A 15,522-nucleotide genomic window follows, 5' to 3' on the forward strand; every position below is an offset into this window, starting at 1 on the left:
TCTAGGAGGGCGGCGTAGTTGCCATCTTTTCCCTTATTTGAGTAATCTTTTTGGTCATTTCCCCCGGAACCTATTCATTTTCTCCCAAATGCTTTTGGGACCAAGAGTTAATAGTCTTTCGTTTGGGGAGAAAAAAGAGGAACGGCAAAAAGCGAAGGTTTGAGGGGCAAAGCTGCCGTTTTGCGTTCCCCAGGGCAGGATGCTTTGAGTTGGAGGCGAATCAGGTGAGGGCGGACCTCGGTTGCGCTTTACAGGGTTGGAGGGTCCCCACAAGCCGGTGTCGCTAGCCAGCCCTTCCATTTCCTATATTATCCCCGAGGCGGGTTAATTAATCCATCTGCCTTCATTTCATCTTCAGAAAAGGGAGGGAAGGAGGGAGAAGTTATGTCTTGCTAACAGAATAATTTGAGAAAAATTGATGAGTCCAACAGGCTTTTAACATATGGATTGTTAGCGATACTAGTCTAATTTTCCAAGAAATGCTTGCTTCCCAATGAGCTTCTTTAAGCCCAGGAAGCTGGATTGACCTACCCTTAAGAAAGATATTTTTAGTTGGGAGAGGGTTGCTGAATCAGGGGATGTTACTGTAATTTATCGGAGGTAGAGACACAATCCTGGAATTTGACCACCTTTATTCCTTCCTAGCCCGGATTTCTCAAAAAGCGCTGCATGGAAGAGGAGGAGGTGACAGAGTCCTATGTAAGACTTTCCTTTTTCTACAAAAATATTCACATACATCGGAGAATGTGTGGATCATGTACTTCGGGCCTGGGAGGTGATTATAATTAAGCATTAATTGCCGAGTTTCTAAGGGTTTTATGCAGACGAAGCCCCTCACAGGGGCTCTGGTAAGTGGTACTGCTATTTTTGCTACTCCACAGATGAGGAGACAACTTGTTTGCCCTTGGTGTCACAAGTTGTAGGTGGCAGGACTAGTGTTGGTAAAACTAGGTATTCTGAGTTCATAATCACTGTTATATGTTCCCTAACAAGTAGGAAACTGGTACCATCACATGAAAATCGGTTGGGACTTCATTGTGAGGACCGTGAGAGCAAGGTTTTGCCTGTTGTATGGATGTTTAAAAATAGTTTTCTCAACTATTTCATTTTGTTTCTTTCAAGTAATATTTATATCATGGAAGTAACATTTAATCATGGAAATTTCAGGAAATACAGAAATATATAAAGAAAAAATTGAATTATCCACAACCTTAGGAAGTAATTGTAACAATTATGAGTGCCTTTTTGTCAGATTATTCTTGTGTGTGCTTCTGCGTAGAGGAGGCTGCTTTCTTTGGGACTATGGTGCTTCTGAAGCTGTGATTCATAAGCCAGAAGCGTTGGCATAACCTAAGTAGAAATGTCTGTCCATGAGCCCCACCCAAGTCCTCATTTAGAATTTCTGCATCTGGAATCCAGGGATGTGCATTTCAACAAGACTTCAAGGTTGATTCCTATGCAGGCTGAAGTTTGAGAAGCTTAGAAAAGGATCTTAACCTAGAAACTTGGGCTTAGAAAATTGGCCCAGCCTAATGTCACAAATAAAACTGAGCTGCCCACACTAGACTCCTACTTAGTCCAGTGAGATTTTCTTTTCCACAAACTATCAAATCTTAGCAAAATCAGGACATGAGGGAAGGCAGCTGGCAAGTCTAGAGTTGAACTGAGCTCTGTTAGAAGTCATAGAGATGTGTTTCTCTCAGGCTGTGGTAGTGAAGTTATTGCCCTTTTTTGTACCAGAGGACTTCTTGAAGATTGCTGGTTATTGATAATGTTAAATATTATTGCTATAGTTACCTCCTTCATTGTTACTACTATTACTGTTACTACTATGAGAATTTCCTGATTTTTAACTTTTTACTTTTTTATGTAATTCTACAGTTATAGAAAACTTGCCGGAATGATATAAAGAAATCTCATGTACGCAGCCCAGATTCACCAATTGTGTATTGCCTATTTGTTCTGTCAGTGACCATCTGCCAAATAATACCAGGTATGTACCTGTACCCAAAGACATTTAAGTTTGTTGTAGCTTGCTGCCACAAGGAAGCCACTCACTGCAGAGAATCAGGTATTGGGTGTCTTGGGAAGAGGCCGTTAGGAGGAGGTAAATATAAGGGTTTAACTTGTGTTAGCTGATTTGAGAAGAATTTTAGGCAGTGGGTGTTTGTTCTGCACTGGATGCTATCAAGAAGATGTAGGGCCGGGGATTTAGCTCAGTGGTTTTGCCGCCTGCTGTGCAAGTGCAAGGACCTGAGTTCGATCCCCGGTACCAAAAAAATAAAAATAATAAAAAATAAATAAATAAATAAATTTAGGCTTCTTTTGGGCTGGGGATTTAGCTCAGTGGTTCTGGCGCCTGCCTCGAAAGTGTAAGGTCCCAAGTTTGATCCCCGGTACCAAAAAAAAAAAAAGAAGATGTAATTTGATACCTAACTATTGTAATAATTTTTACCTAGGAGGTGGGAGAAGCAAGGTGAGATTAAAGTTACTCCTGAAAGTAAACCAGTCGCCCATGTTAGCCAGGAGAGATACTCATTTGGTTGGTTTTGTCATTGTAGGATGTGTCTCTCTGTGTTGTAGACTCTTGTTTTTTTCTTGTTTGCTGTGATCACTGAATGACTTTGCCGGATTCACCAAGTTCTGACTCTTCCTGTTGTTCATTGACAGAGCTGCTGCTACTTCTGTTTCTTTTTCACAGCTTCCCATGTGCATGCGTGTGTGTGTGTGTGTGTGTGTGTGCGTGCGTGCGTGTGTGTATTGTTGTTGAAGCATTTGAGTGCAAGCTAGAGTCAAAGATTAAAATGCAGTTAATTAATTACATTGATAGCATACTGTTATCTAATCCACAGTCCATATTAAGAGAAATTTTTTCCTGAGAGACCAGTCTAATTATATACATTACACTTAGTTTTTGTTTCATTAGTCATTTTAATCTAGAGTGATTCCTCAGATTTTTTTTTTTCTCCTGATATTTTTGTAAAGTATTGGCAGATTATTTCATAGCATGTCCCTCTTTTTTTATTTGATATTCTTTTTTTTTTTCTTTTGTACCGGGGATCAAACTTGGGATCCAGCGCTTGTGAAGCAGGCACCAGAACCACTGAGCTAAATCCCTGGCCCTATTTGATATTGTTGATTATTATCAGCAGAGATGCCACAGAAGTGATAAGGCAAACTTCTCTGCATCATATGAGGAATTAAATGTCAATTTGTGTATTTGTCCTACTGGTGGTCTCAACTTTGTTCTTTTGGTTAAGGTACTTGCCAAGTTATCTTCTTTCCTCTGTAATTAAGTCTTTGAAACTGCATAGCCATCTTATTTCTCATTAGATTTTCACTGATTTTTTACTATCCATTGATGACTTTCTAATTATCTTTTATTCTACCTGTATTCTACTGTATCAAATTCCTGTATTAGCTTATGTATCCTACTTTCTCTTTATGTCCACTTACTATATGTTCCTTTGTTTGTAACAATATGGATTCAGATTCTTGCACTTTTCATTTAAATTAGGTGTAGATTGTCATATTGTTTGTTCATTGCAGTGTCTTATGTTTTATTAGTTTCTTAACCGCCATGTATGTATGCCAAAAGGACACTTCCCACTTAGAAAGAAATATTAAGGGCTGGGGTATGTGTGTGTAAGCCCCTGAGTTTGGCCCTCAGCACCACAGAAACAATAAAATATATAAATATTTTTGTTGAGATAGCAAATTATTGAAAAGACAACCAGAGTTATTTTCAGACATTATAATAAACTTTCACATGAAAGAGCAGTAACTTGTGAACTCCAGGTACCTTAAAATATTCTGTAGGTAAATACCACATTTTTAAGGATAATTTCAAACTATGTACTATCACCTACTTATTGGAGCTGTTAAAAAAGGAACTCTGGCAGTGCTCTAAGAGCTTTCTACCTTGTGACTCTCCTTGAGGTTGACTTGTTTGTTCCCTCTTGCAGATGACAGAACTGAGGCAGACTTGTTAATAATTTCCCCAGGGTGACACTACTAGTGAGTAGCTGTGCCACCATTTCAACCCACACATACCAATTTCAGAGCCTACAGTCCGTTACTGTCTTCAGTGTATACCAGACCCAGAGTAGGAGTCATTAGTGTGCAAGTACAGGTACACTGATGTGAGGGCCACCCAGTGTGGTTGGACGGGTTGTTCTGTGAACTATCACCGAAAGGGGTAAAGGAGGCACCTGATGTCAGTGTCGTGTTCTATTCATAAGTCACAGGGAGCCAAGTACTTCAGCAGATTCACAAGGAGGGGCATGTGGATTAGCGATGTACTTGCTCAGTTTCCATTGAATTTCTCTCATTGTAGTTCTGCCGCCTTAGGGCTCTGTGCCTTCCCAGAAGGAAGACTTAAAAATGAGCATGTTGAAGGTGAGTAGAGCTTGCCTTTCTCCCTATTAAAAAATGCCACTTTAGGGCCGGGGATTTAGCCCAGTAGTTTCGCCGCCTGCTGTGCAAGCGCAAGGACCTGAGTTCGATCCTCAGTACCAAAAAAAAAAAAAAAAAATGCCACTTTAATACTCAGAGATTGGAAGTTTTCCTCTTTCAAAGAGTTAGTGCATTTGAGGACCTGTAGAGTGTGCTGTAGAGTTCATTTTGACCCTTTTAAGTTTAACTAGTTTTGGTTTTATTTCATCATTTTTTATAATACAAATAAGAGTAGAAAAATAATGGACATGAAAATAATCTATGCTTACAAAATAGCTGCTTTTATATATCTGTAATTGCACCATATATATTCATATATTTGTATTTATAACATAGATACAATTTATTTTTATTTTTTTGTGGTGCTGGAGATTGAACCCTCGGTCTCACGCATGCTTAGTAGGCAAGCACTCTACCACAGAACTGCATCTTCAGCCCCCTAGATTCAATTGAATTTGTGTTTTCTTCTTTAATATTGAACAGCATTCATTTTTCATTGCAGTATCCTTCCATCAAATTTATGTACCCAGCTTTTAAACTATTGTATCTAGGTATGTGGTTAGTTTAGGAGTTTTGCTGTTTTAAGAACACTAAACTGACAATTTTCCTGCATTCAGCTTTTTCTGAAAGAATCATTTTTGAAAAATACTCCTTTTTAAAATTTTTAACATGCTAACTATCCAGAACTGAAAAGAAATGTTTTATATTTGATACCTTGAATATTTTTCGTAGAATATTCACATGTGGCACAGAGCATCAGTTTTGACTGGTGCTAGCAGAAAACATATTGTTAAGACGTTTTTGCACTACAAGAGCCAGATTCTGAGTTCCCATGCCCAAGTCACACCCTGTGTATCTTTTACTTACTGATCTATTTTTTTTTTTTGTATATATGTGGGGTTTTGCACTGAACTATATTCATGCCTGCCTCTCTGTCCCCTGTCCTGCCCTGCCCTTTCCAATCTTGAGACAAGGTATCACTGAGTTCCCCACACTGGGCTCAAACTTGAAATTCTCCTGCCTCAGCCTGCCAGAGCACTAGGTTTACAGGCCTGCGCTACATGCCTAGCTCCTTTGTATTTTTTTTTTAATCTGTTGGTACTACACAGACTTGCAGGCATGTGTGCTCCATCACTGCATTTATGCCACAGAGCAACAGGATGAGGGGGTACTTGGTTTCATCTTCATTATAAACATAAAGAAAGGGGTTGTGGCAAATGAGAAACCCACTCAAGCTCACATGGAAAACTAAGGAGTCAGGTATTGTATCTTAGTGAAAGATGGAAACAGTCAGAAACTATCGTTCAGAGGTCCGGCATGCCTATTTGGTTTGTTTGAAAATATTGTGCTACTTTTCACTTGGTTCCCACCTAAGCGGGAAGGCAGGTGCTGTCAGACACTGTTGGAAGTAAATTGGAAAATAATTATGGCAAATTGGTGATGTAAATTAAAATGTAAACTGTTTTTTCATTCAGGATGCAACAGATGGCTAGAGAGTTTACATATTACAGTGCTCATTAAGAGCACCAGGTAAATACTCAAAAGTTTTCTGATAGCAGCATTATTGGTGAGGAAGAGGAGAACTAGTGTGTAGCATCATGAGTTGGAAGGAAAAGAAGCAGAAAATCTACAAATGATTCCGAATCCAGGGAAGCTTCCCACCCTCTCGCCCCACCCTCGTACTGCTACCCCTCTTCCAGTGGACGCTGTTTGTTACATTGAGGTCACGTGTGTGTTTATTGTAGGAAGCAGTGACCTTCAAGGACGTGGCTGTGGCTTTCACTGAGGAGGAGCTGGGGCTGCTGGACTCTGCCCAGAGGAAGCTGTACCAAGACGTGATGGTGGAAAATTTCAGGAACCTGGTCTCAGTGGGTGAGGAGCCTTCCTCTGGAGTTATCTTTGTGACCTTGGAGTTTTAAAGCTTTGGATCTCTTTTTTTTTGTTTTGAGACAGGGTCTCACTGTATAGTTCAGACTGGCCTCGAACTCACTAAGTAGCTCAGACTGGCCTCAAACTCACAGTGATTCTCCTGCCTCAGCCTCCTGAGTGCTAGGATTACAGGCATGTGCCCCTATGCCTAGTTTGGGGCTCTTGAAATGAACTGTCTTTGCTAACTCCTATGGAATGCAGAGACAGGATTTTCCTACTCTTTGTGAACAGAATATTTCAGGTCTTTTTCTATTGTATTTTGTAAAAACAAAACCTGAATGGACAGTATACTGCTATTCCTTGTTTTGTTCTTTTTCAGATTTCACTCCTGTCCCGTTAGTGAATTATAAAAGCGATTTATTATTGAATCCTACCAGCAGTTTTTCTTTCTTGTATTCTGGGCAAGTCTCTTGCCACTGAGCTACATGCCCAGGCCCCTATGAGCACTTTCTAATGAAAGTATCAGTGCTGCTCAGGAAGAATGGTACATACTGTATCAAAAACTGGCCAATTGGGTGAGTAGTGTGAGAGCCAATGGGAGGAGAATTGTTGAAAACAGGCATTAGTTAAAAATAGGTCCTTCAAACTTTAAAAAAATAATATAAATTATGCATGTGTCAGTCATGAAATAAATGGTATTCTTCAGTGGGTCATAGGTTTGAGAGAAAGTTTTAAAAAAATACTTTCAGTGTCTTCAACTCAAATTTGAAGTTGAAACTCAAGTTTTTAGTAAATTTTAGTTCAGTGTGTTTGGTTTAAACTTATATAACTCTGCATCTTCATAGAGCATCAACTCTTCAAACAAGACAGGTCGCATGTAGAAAGAGATGAGAAGCTTTGGATGATGAAGGCGGAAACCCAGAGAGAAAGAAGTTTAGGTAAGGACCAAGCACTTATAAGTTCTTGCAGTTACTGTCTGTCTGCTTCCCTCATTGCCGTCGTTGCCATCACCTGCTCCAGATTGCCAGCGCTCTTCCGGATTATTGCAGTAGCCTCGTCACTGGTTGCCCTGCTCCAACCCGCCTCCTACCTCCTGTTCCCTAAAGTGAGCCTTTAGCCTTAGGTTAGAGTGTGTTATTTCTTGGCCCCAGATTCTCTTGTGGTTTTTTTACTTGGAGTTAAACCTCTGTCTAGCTGGGGATTTAGCTCAGTGGTTTCACCGCCTGCTGCGCAAGCACAAGGACCCGAGTTCGATCCCCGGTACCAACAAAACAAAACAAAAAAACCTCTGCTTAAAAAGTAGCCAATAGAGTCCTTTGTGGTCTGGTCTTCATTCTCCACTACCTCTCCTGTCCTCTCCCTCATTTTCAGTCTTTCCAGCCACATTGTCCTCCCTGCAGTTTCTTAGACCTGCCAAGGCGGCTTCTGCCTCAGAGCCCTTTATGTGTCCTCTCTGTCTGGGATACTTATTCACCTGTAATTCTCCTGCCCCCTTCTTACGTTCATTCAAGTCTCTGCTGAGTTTTTCTGTAGTTATATGTATTTGCTTTTGCAATACTGAGGTTTGAATCCAGGGCCTTCTGCATGCTAGGCAAATGCTTCACCGCTGAGCTACATGCCCAGACCCATGGCTCATTTTTAGTATCATGAGAGACCTCTTCTGATCACCCTAGTAAAAATACAGTCCTCCCTTTACTGTATGTGCCCTGCCTTATTTTGTGTCTATACATTGATCATCACCTCATATATTCACTATTCTTTAGGAGTGTAGTTCTTTTGCCTCTTCTTTTTTGCTGTTTCCTCAATTCTTAGAACAGTCACAGTACACGACAGGGTGAATAGATGAATGAGTGAATGGAGTGAAAAGCTGTCTTCCATGGAGATAGCTAATAGGTGCACACACCAGGGTAAATAAAAGATTTTGCAAAATATTTTTTTGTCTTCAGATGCATTCCTAACCTAATTCTAACTTCCTAGGGGCCTGTGTATGTGTATTTGCTTGTCTGTTCAAGTTGATCCAGATCTTAGGGAACCTGTAGTATTCTAATAGTAACCAAACAGAGTAACATACTTTCTCAGTGACTGTATTTCAGTAATTATAGTAGAGCATATTAATTTCAGGAGGAAATATTTTTTGTCTACTTTATTTGCACATAAAATCTTATATCAGAGAAGAAAAAGTCTCAGAAAGTAGCTAACTGTGAATTAGCCTTTTCCTTAAAATATTTGCCCAGCTTCATTCCATAACCACAAAAAGAAACGGATCTTTCATTGTTATCACTACAAACATTCCACGTGTACATAGATTTATATGACTTTAGAAGGCATAATGACACCATTACTGCTTGTGCTGAATCTCTATTTTTGATCTATTTCTTCTAAATATTTATCATGAGCCTTTAAGCTTATTTCACAGCTCACTAATAGACCTCATTTATTAATCTGGAAAACAATCTTGTTTAAAAAAAAGAAATAGGAAAACAGGTTGTTAAAGGCAAAATATAGCTACAGTACATTTAGAATTTTGCATTCTTTTCTTGTCTCTGAATTTTGACTCATCTTGGGGAAGTAAAAACATTCTAGAGAGAGTGCAAAGACCTCTGAAAGAGGCTGATGATGCAGCTCCATGGCAGAGCTCTTGCCTAGCAGGCCTGAGACCTTGAGTCTTAAGTTCAATGCTCGGCACTAGAAAAAAAAAAAACACTCAGGAGGATTCAGTGTACCAGGTTTCATGATTCAGCCCAAGTGATTCTTACGACCTGATTTTCTCCTGGGCATCCACCCACATGGTGTGCCACTCAGAAAAACTGCATTTTCTAGTTCTTGTATTTCAAATATGCTACTTCAGAAAGCTCTTTTGAGTATGAATTAGCTCAAACTTAAACATAGGCTTACAGTAGTAGAGAATCCTACAAGTCAAACTGTAGTTCATCTATCCATGTATTGCTTGAGCACCTTCTCACTACCAGACTCTGTCCTGGGCAGTGGTTATGAAGCTCTGAGCCCCATAAATTTTTTATCCTTACTGACACTGTGTTGTAGTAGGAAAGACATAAATTTAAAAAGATTTAGAGAATATATCAATAATTGTGTTTTTAAATGGGTTTCATTAATAGTTAGTAGTTGGGAACTTATTGGATTATCTCTTGGTCTCTACCAGAGTACAAATCAGAAAACTTTATCTATGATGAAAAAGATGACCTGAGTCACTGTGAAATTCTAATTAAAGTGTCTTAACTGTGTCCTGAGTGTGAATCTTTGAAAAAAGCTTTTACTTGTCTATATATCTCTAAATTCTTTGTCCTTAGAGGATAAACAAAGAGAGTTAAGGACTGTTCAAGACAGAGGATCCCATGAAGAGCTTTCCTGCTGGCAAATCTGGCAACAAATTACAAGTGACTTGACCACATTTCACAACTCCATGATAAATAATACTCAATTCCACAAACAAGATGATGCTGGCTGCCATGTTGGGGTAGGACTGTGTATTCAAATTTCTGAAGATGAAAACTGTCTAGAAAATCATGAAAGAGATGTTCTCAATGATAATGGAGATCCAGAATTTTCAACTTTTAAAACCCAGGATTCATGGAGGAAAACTTCCTTGACCGAATCACAGAACTATCAGAATAGATGTCAGCAAATTTCCATGAAACATAAACTGTGTCAGTGTAAACAAGGTGTTGACCACATCAGCTGGATTTCACACAAAAGTGAACACAAAAGTGAAAAATCTTATAGCTCCAATGATTATAGGAAAGATAACGTACAGATTTCAACATTATATCAGCATAGGATGATTCACCCAGGAGAGAAACCTTACCAGTGTAAGGAGTTTGAAAAGGCTTTCACTGATTTCTCCAGCTTTGATCCTCAGCAGCAGTTACCCTCTGGAGAGAAGTCTCAGACCTATATTGAGTGTGGAAAAGGCCCCCAGGATGCCTCAGTTCTTTGTGTTCATCAGAGAGCTAACTTGGGAGAGAAACATGAGTGTAGTAAAGAATTGAGGCTGAGCTCACATCTACAGACCCATCAGAAAGTTCACACAATAGTGAAACCATACAAATGTGAGCAGTGCGGGAAAAATTTCAGTCGTAGATCAGCCCTTAAGGTTCATTATAAAGTCCACACAGGAGAGAAGCCTTATAATTGTGAGGCGTGCGGGAGGGCCTTCAGTCAGGCCTCTCATCTTCAGGACCATCAGAGAGTTCACACAGGGGAGAAACCATTCAGTTGTAATGCATGTGGTAAGAGCTTTAGTCGGAATTCACATCTTCAGTCCCATCAGAGAGTCCATACAGGAGAGAAACCATACAAATGTGAGGAATGTGGGAAGCGTTTTATTTGTAGCTCAAATCTTTACATTCATCAGAGGGTCCACACAGGCGAAAAACCCTATAAATGTGAGGAATGTGGCAAAGGCTTTAGTCGACCTTCAAGTCTTCAAGCCCATCAGGGAGTCCACACAGGAGAGAAATCATACATATGTACTGTATGTGGTAAAGGGTTTACTCTGAGTTCGAATCTTCAAGCCCATGTGAGAGTGCATACTGGAGAGAAACCATACAAATGTGAAGAGTGTGGGAAGAGCTTCAGGAGGAACTCCCATTATCAAGTTCATCTAGTGGTCCACACAGGAGAGAAGCCCTACAAATGTGGGATATGTGGGAAGGGATTTAGTCAGAGTTCATATCTTCAAATCCATGAGAAGGCCCACAACATGGAAAAGCCTTTTAAGTGTGAAGTGTGTGGGCAGGGCTTCAATCAGAGCTCACGACTTCAGATCCACCAATTAATTCACACTGGAGAGAAACCATACAAATGTGAAGAATGTGGAAAGGGATTCAGTCGGAGAGCAGATCTTAAAATTCATTGTAGAATTCACACAGGAGAGAAACCTTATAATTGTGAGGAATGTGGGAAGGTCTTCAGGCAGGCCTCAAATCTTTTGGCCCATCAAAGAGTCCACAGTGGAGAAAAGCCATTCAAATGTGAGGAATGTGGGAAAAGCTTTGGTCGGAGCTCACACCTTCAAGCCCATCAAAAAGTCCACACTGGCGAAAAGCCATACAAATGTGAGGAGTGTGGGAAGGGCTTCAAATGGAGCTTGAATCTTGACATGCATCAGAGGGTCCACACTGGAGAAAAACCATATAAGTGTGGGGAATGTGGTAAGTACTTCAGTCAGGCTTCAAGTCTTCAGCTTCACCAGAGTGTCCACACTGGAGAGAAACCATATAAATGTGATGTGTGTGGTAAAGGCTTCAGTCGGTCCTCACAACTACAGTCTCATCAGAGAGTTCACACAGGGGAGAAACCTTACACATGTGAGATATGTAGCAAAAGCTTCAGTTGGCGATCAAATCTTACAATTCATCACAGAATTCATGTTGGTGATAAGTCCTATAAAAGTAATAAGGATGGTAAGAATAGAGAATCCACACAAGAAAAAGTTCTATAAAACAATATTTTTGAAGACTTATGTGTCATGTGAGTTTTTATACTCACACCTGAGAAGAAAACATTTCATTTCTTTTACCTGTAGCTATATATGCCACTATAGTTCAGAACATACAACAAAGAGAACTCAAAGTTGTAGAATGTTGACCTTTCTCAAATGTGACTCACAGAGGCCTTGAAAGCATGAGTTTCTAGTTTTGCAAAAGAGTCACGCTAAAGTTCATATTCACTAGGACTTTAATTCCATAAAGGCAGAAATCATTTTGAGATTACCTCCAGAATACTGTGAATTGGTGTTTAGAATAGAAAACTTGAAAGTAATGAAATCAATTCAGGGAGATAAGGTGAAACAAAACCACTCAGTATTGCAATCTATAATATTAATTTGGCATTGCTCTGTTATGATTAGCACCTGTTCTCAGCCTTGTCAAGTTGAACTTGTTGAACTTTAGTGTTCTGTTGATTTTATACAGTACAGATTTATTTTCTCTTTTGAGACAATATAGACTGAAAATGAATTTTGTTAATCTTGTAATAACAGGACATTGCACCCAGTGTCTCAACACTGAGGTAGTTGAGGCAGGGGGATCTATATGAATTTGAGGCCAGCCTGGGATATGTAGTGAGTTCAAGGCCAGCCTGAACTACAAAGCAAGACCCTGCCTCACACACAAAAAAGACACTGCATACTATGCTACTAATTATTTTTGTCACAGCAGCCAGAGGACACTGAGACACTGATAGCTGCCTTGTGTTGTTGGGGAAGCTGTGACTCATTGTGTTGTTGGGGAAGCTGTGACTCATCACAGGCCCTGATTATTTTTAAATATTTTTTAAAAAATGGTTTCACTATGTAGTCCAGGCTGGCCTTGAACTCATCTATGTGCCCAGGTTGGCCTTGACCTCACATTGATCCTCCTGCCTCAGTCTCCCCAGGGCAGGGATTACAAACGTGCACTACAACATCCAGCTGAAAATTGATCGTTTTTTACTACACTTGATCTTAGCCAAAAGGCTGAGAAGCAGTAATTGATCATTTTATTATTCCCATGTTTTCATCCAGAATTTGACATGATTATCTCCTAAGAGCTTTAGTGTTATTTTTATCAAAAGTTCAGTAGAGGATATTTGCAGTTGATTACTTTAGTCAAGTTCTCTACCCCATATTCTTCCTTTCCCTAAGATGATTCAAATCATTTGTTCTTATGAAAAAGGACAAAAATTGTTAGAATTGGATAAATTTTATCAAACATACAAATTATTCATTTATGAATGACTCACTTTTTCCTAGCAGTGGGAGTAGGAAAAAGACACTTGGAAGAGGTGTTGGTCAGAATGTAGAACGGGAATGGTGAACTTTTTAGAGCTTTCAATGATAACAGACAGCCCTCTGGGGCATGCATGCCATAGGTTCGCCAGTACTGATATGGAATGTGCCACCCTTTGACAGACTAGGAACTTATGATTAGGAAGCTTACATAGAAGGAATGAGTAATAAGCACATCGGTGATGTTACAGTGTTTTGTGAAAGTGGAGATAAGTGTTCAAGAGTTATTTAAGATATTAACATACATAAAAACATTACACGTTTATGGGGGTACTGTCTGATGTTTCAGTAAGAATTTACTTAATATTTTACCTATTGCATTAACAGATTCATTAAAGTTATGATTGACAGTTATGACAATAGAAGAATAATGTAGTTTAGGATCATCACATAGCTGTAAACTCAACTCTTGAGTGTGATTAATGCATCCAGTTGTGTGTGGGAGGTTATTCAACTGTATATGAACAGTGGCAAAGGAGAAGGCAGGAATTTTCCCACATTTGACTTCCCTGAAATACTGTATTTTTACAGTAATAGTTAAAACTACATACAATATGACCTGGGAAATTATTGAAAATATTAATCCCTTGTAGTTAAGGGATCATGTGGCATATAAAGCCAAAAATTAAAGTGTGGAACTGGAAGTCAGTTATTAAAAAAAGAAATTGTGTAGTTGAAATATTCAGATATATTGGTGAATATGAATATATATTTTCACCTAGTACTTTGGAATCATCGTAGGCTTTAGTTGATGCATCCTAGATGGCTTTAATGTAATTCCGACATAGTGGACCCTCAAGTTACGACTGGCCTGACATAGAAAATCTTGGGTTAATTAAGTTAATGGAAGATTCACCTGCCTCTTGTTATCTATAGTGTGCACTCAGGTAAACATCCAGATCTCAGCTATATTGACTTACAACCAACTTGAATTACAGCCAGCCCTCAGGAACTAATCGAGTTCGACCATCAAGGGTCCACTGTATAAGGAATTGATGCCTCCTAGTACTTATCAGACTTCTCCACTGGCTAAATGGATAGCCAGGGCAATGGCATTTCTTTTCAAGTGCTTGGTCTGATTGGGAGAACTAAAGAGTCTTTCTAAATATCTGGAAAAGAAACTTGAACTGTGGGGGAAAATGATGGAAAATGTTTACAAAGTTATGGAGCAAATCCTGAAGATGAAAAAAGGAAGTATAGGGCCGGGGATTTAGCTCAGTGGTTCCGGTGCCTGCCTTGCAAGCACAAGGTCCTGAGTTCGATCTCCGGTACCAGAAAAAAAAAAGGAAGTATATAAGTTTTGGAGATAAAATGTAATAAAGATTTGAATAAAAAGTGCATAGGGAGAGAACAGCATGATCCCAGTGGAGTCTAGTAATGGAAACATGCCATTAAGTAGGATTGAAGACTATTTCTCAGGAATCTCAGTGATATTTAAAGCTTATTTGTTAAGGGATTTTAGTGAATCATATATACAATGGAAAAGATAGGTTTCCATAGTTTCCTGACTCAACATTTTACATGCTAAGTATACCAGGCTGTGGTAGCTTAGATTGCATTAGATGCCACAAGTCCTGGGCCTTTGATATTTTATAGTTCTAAGTACATATCAGGATAGTTCACCAACTCTCAAGGTATTCTGTAATTTAATGTGTTAATCCAGGGGTTGGCAAACTACAACCTCAGGCAGATCCAGCCCAGTGCATTTAAAACTTTACTGGAATATTATAGTGCTTAGTTTACGTATCACTTGTGGCTGCTTTCCTGCTGGAGTGACAGTTGTTGTGACCCTGTGGCCCACAAAATTGAGAATATTTACATTCTGGCCCTTTATGAAAAACTTTGTTGTCCCTAGTTAAAACAAAATAGTTTGTCTCCCACAACTGAACATACCATATGTAGTTTATGATGTAGGCCTTGTTGAGTTAAGTTTCCTTGATGTATTATAATTTCTTTTGAAAGAAGAGATGACCACAGTGGTTTCTTTTTGATTCTCATATTTGCCCTTCTCATTGACTATGGTGTTTAGGTTGGTTCAAAGATGTTGGTAACAACCAGGAACTACCTGTTTCTTCACAGCCAATGAAAGAGAGCTGCTCTTTGATTTGTAGTTTTGAGAAGTTCACTATTAACAATGTGCACAGCTTGGCTGACCCTGACTCCCATCTACATTGAAAATTAAACTTGTTGCAAGGTGTGATAGTGTACACCTGTAATTCCAGCTAGTGAAGAGCCTGGGGCAGGAGGATCATATGTTTGAGGTCAGTCTGGGCAATTTAGCAACAACCTATTTCAAATTTTTAAATATGAAAGGAGTGGGAATGTATTGTAATTGTACAGTGCTTACCTAGTACATTCAAGGCCTTGTGTTCACTCCCCAGTACCATAAATAAACTTCTATGTGTTTTGTT

At 39.3% G+C, this 15,522-nt stretch overlaps 1 protein-coding gene across 1 annotated transcript; it reads left to right on the top strand.

The window, feature by feature from the left end:
• Positions 1–13: 13 nt before the first annotated feature.
• Positions 14–15,522, top strand: LOC101711059 (uncharacterized). Its single transcript, XM_087200492.1, has 7 exons — positions 14–224; positions 646–699; positions 1,882–1,993; positions 4,337–4,398; positions 6,201–6,327; positions 7,170–7,262; positions 9,633–15,522. Exons 4-7 carry the CDS (start codon positions 4,384–4,386, stop codon positions 11,783–11,785), a joined length of 2,388 nt encoding a protein of 795 aa, XP_087056618.1. The 5' UTR covers positions 14–224; positions 646–699; positions 1,882–1,993; positions 4,337–4,383; the 3' UTR covers positions 11,786–15,522.

This window comes from Heterocephalus glaber, unplaced genomic scaffold, assembly GCF_053883595.1.
Source record: "Heterocephalus glaber isolate CG9 unplaced genomic scaffold, H.glaber_assembly_v1.0 deba00001744, whole genome shotgun sequence".
In the NCBI taxonomy this organism is placed as follows: domain Eukaryota; kingdom Metazoa; phylum Chordata; class Mammalia; order Rodentia; family Bathyergidae; genus Heterocephalus; species Heterocephalus glaber.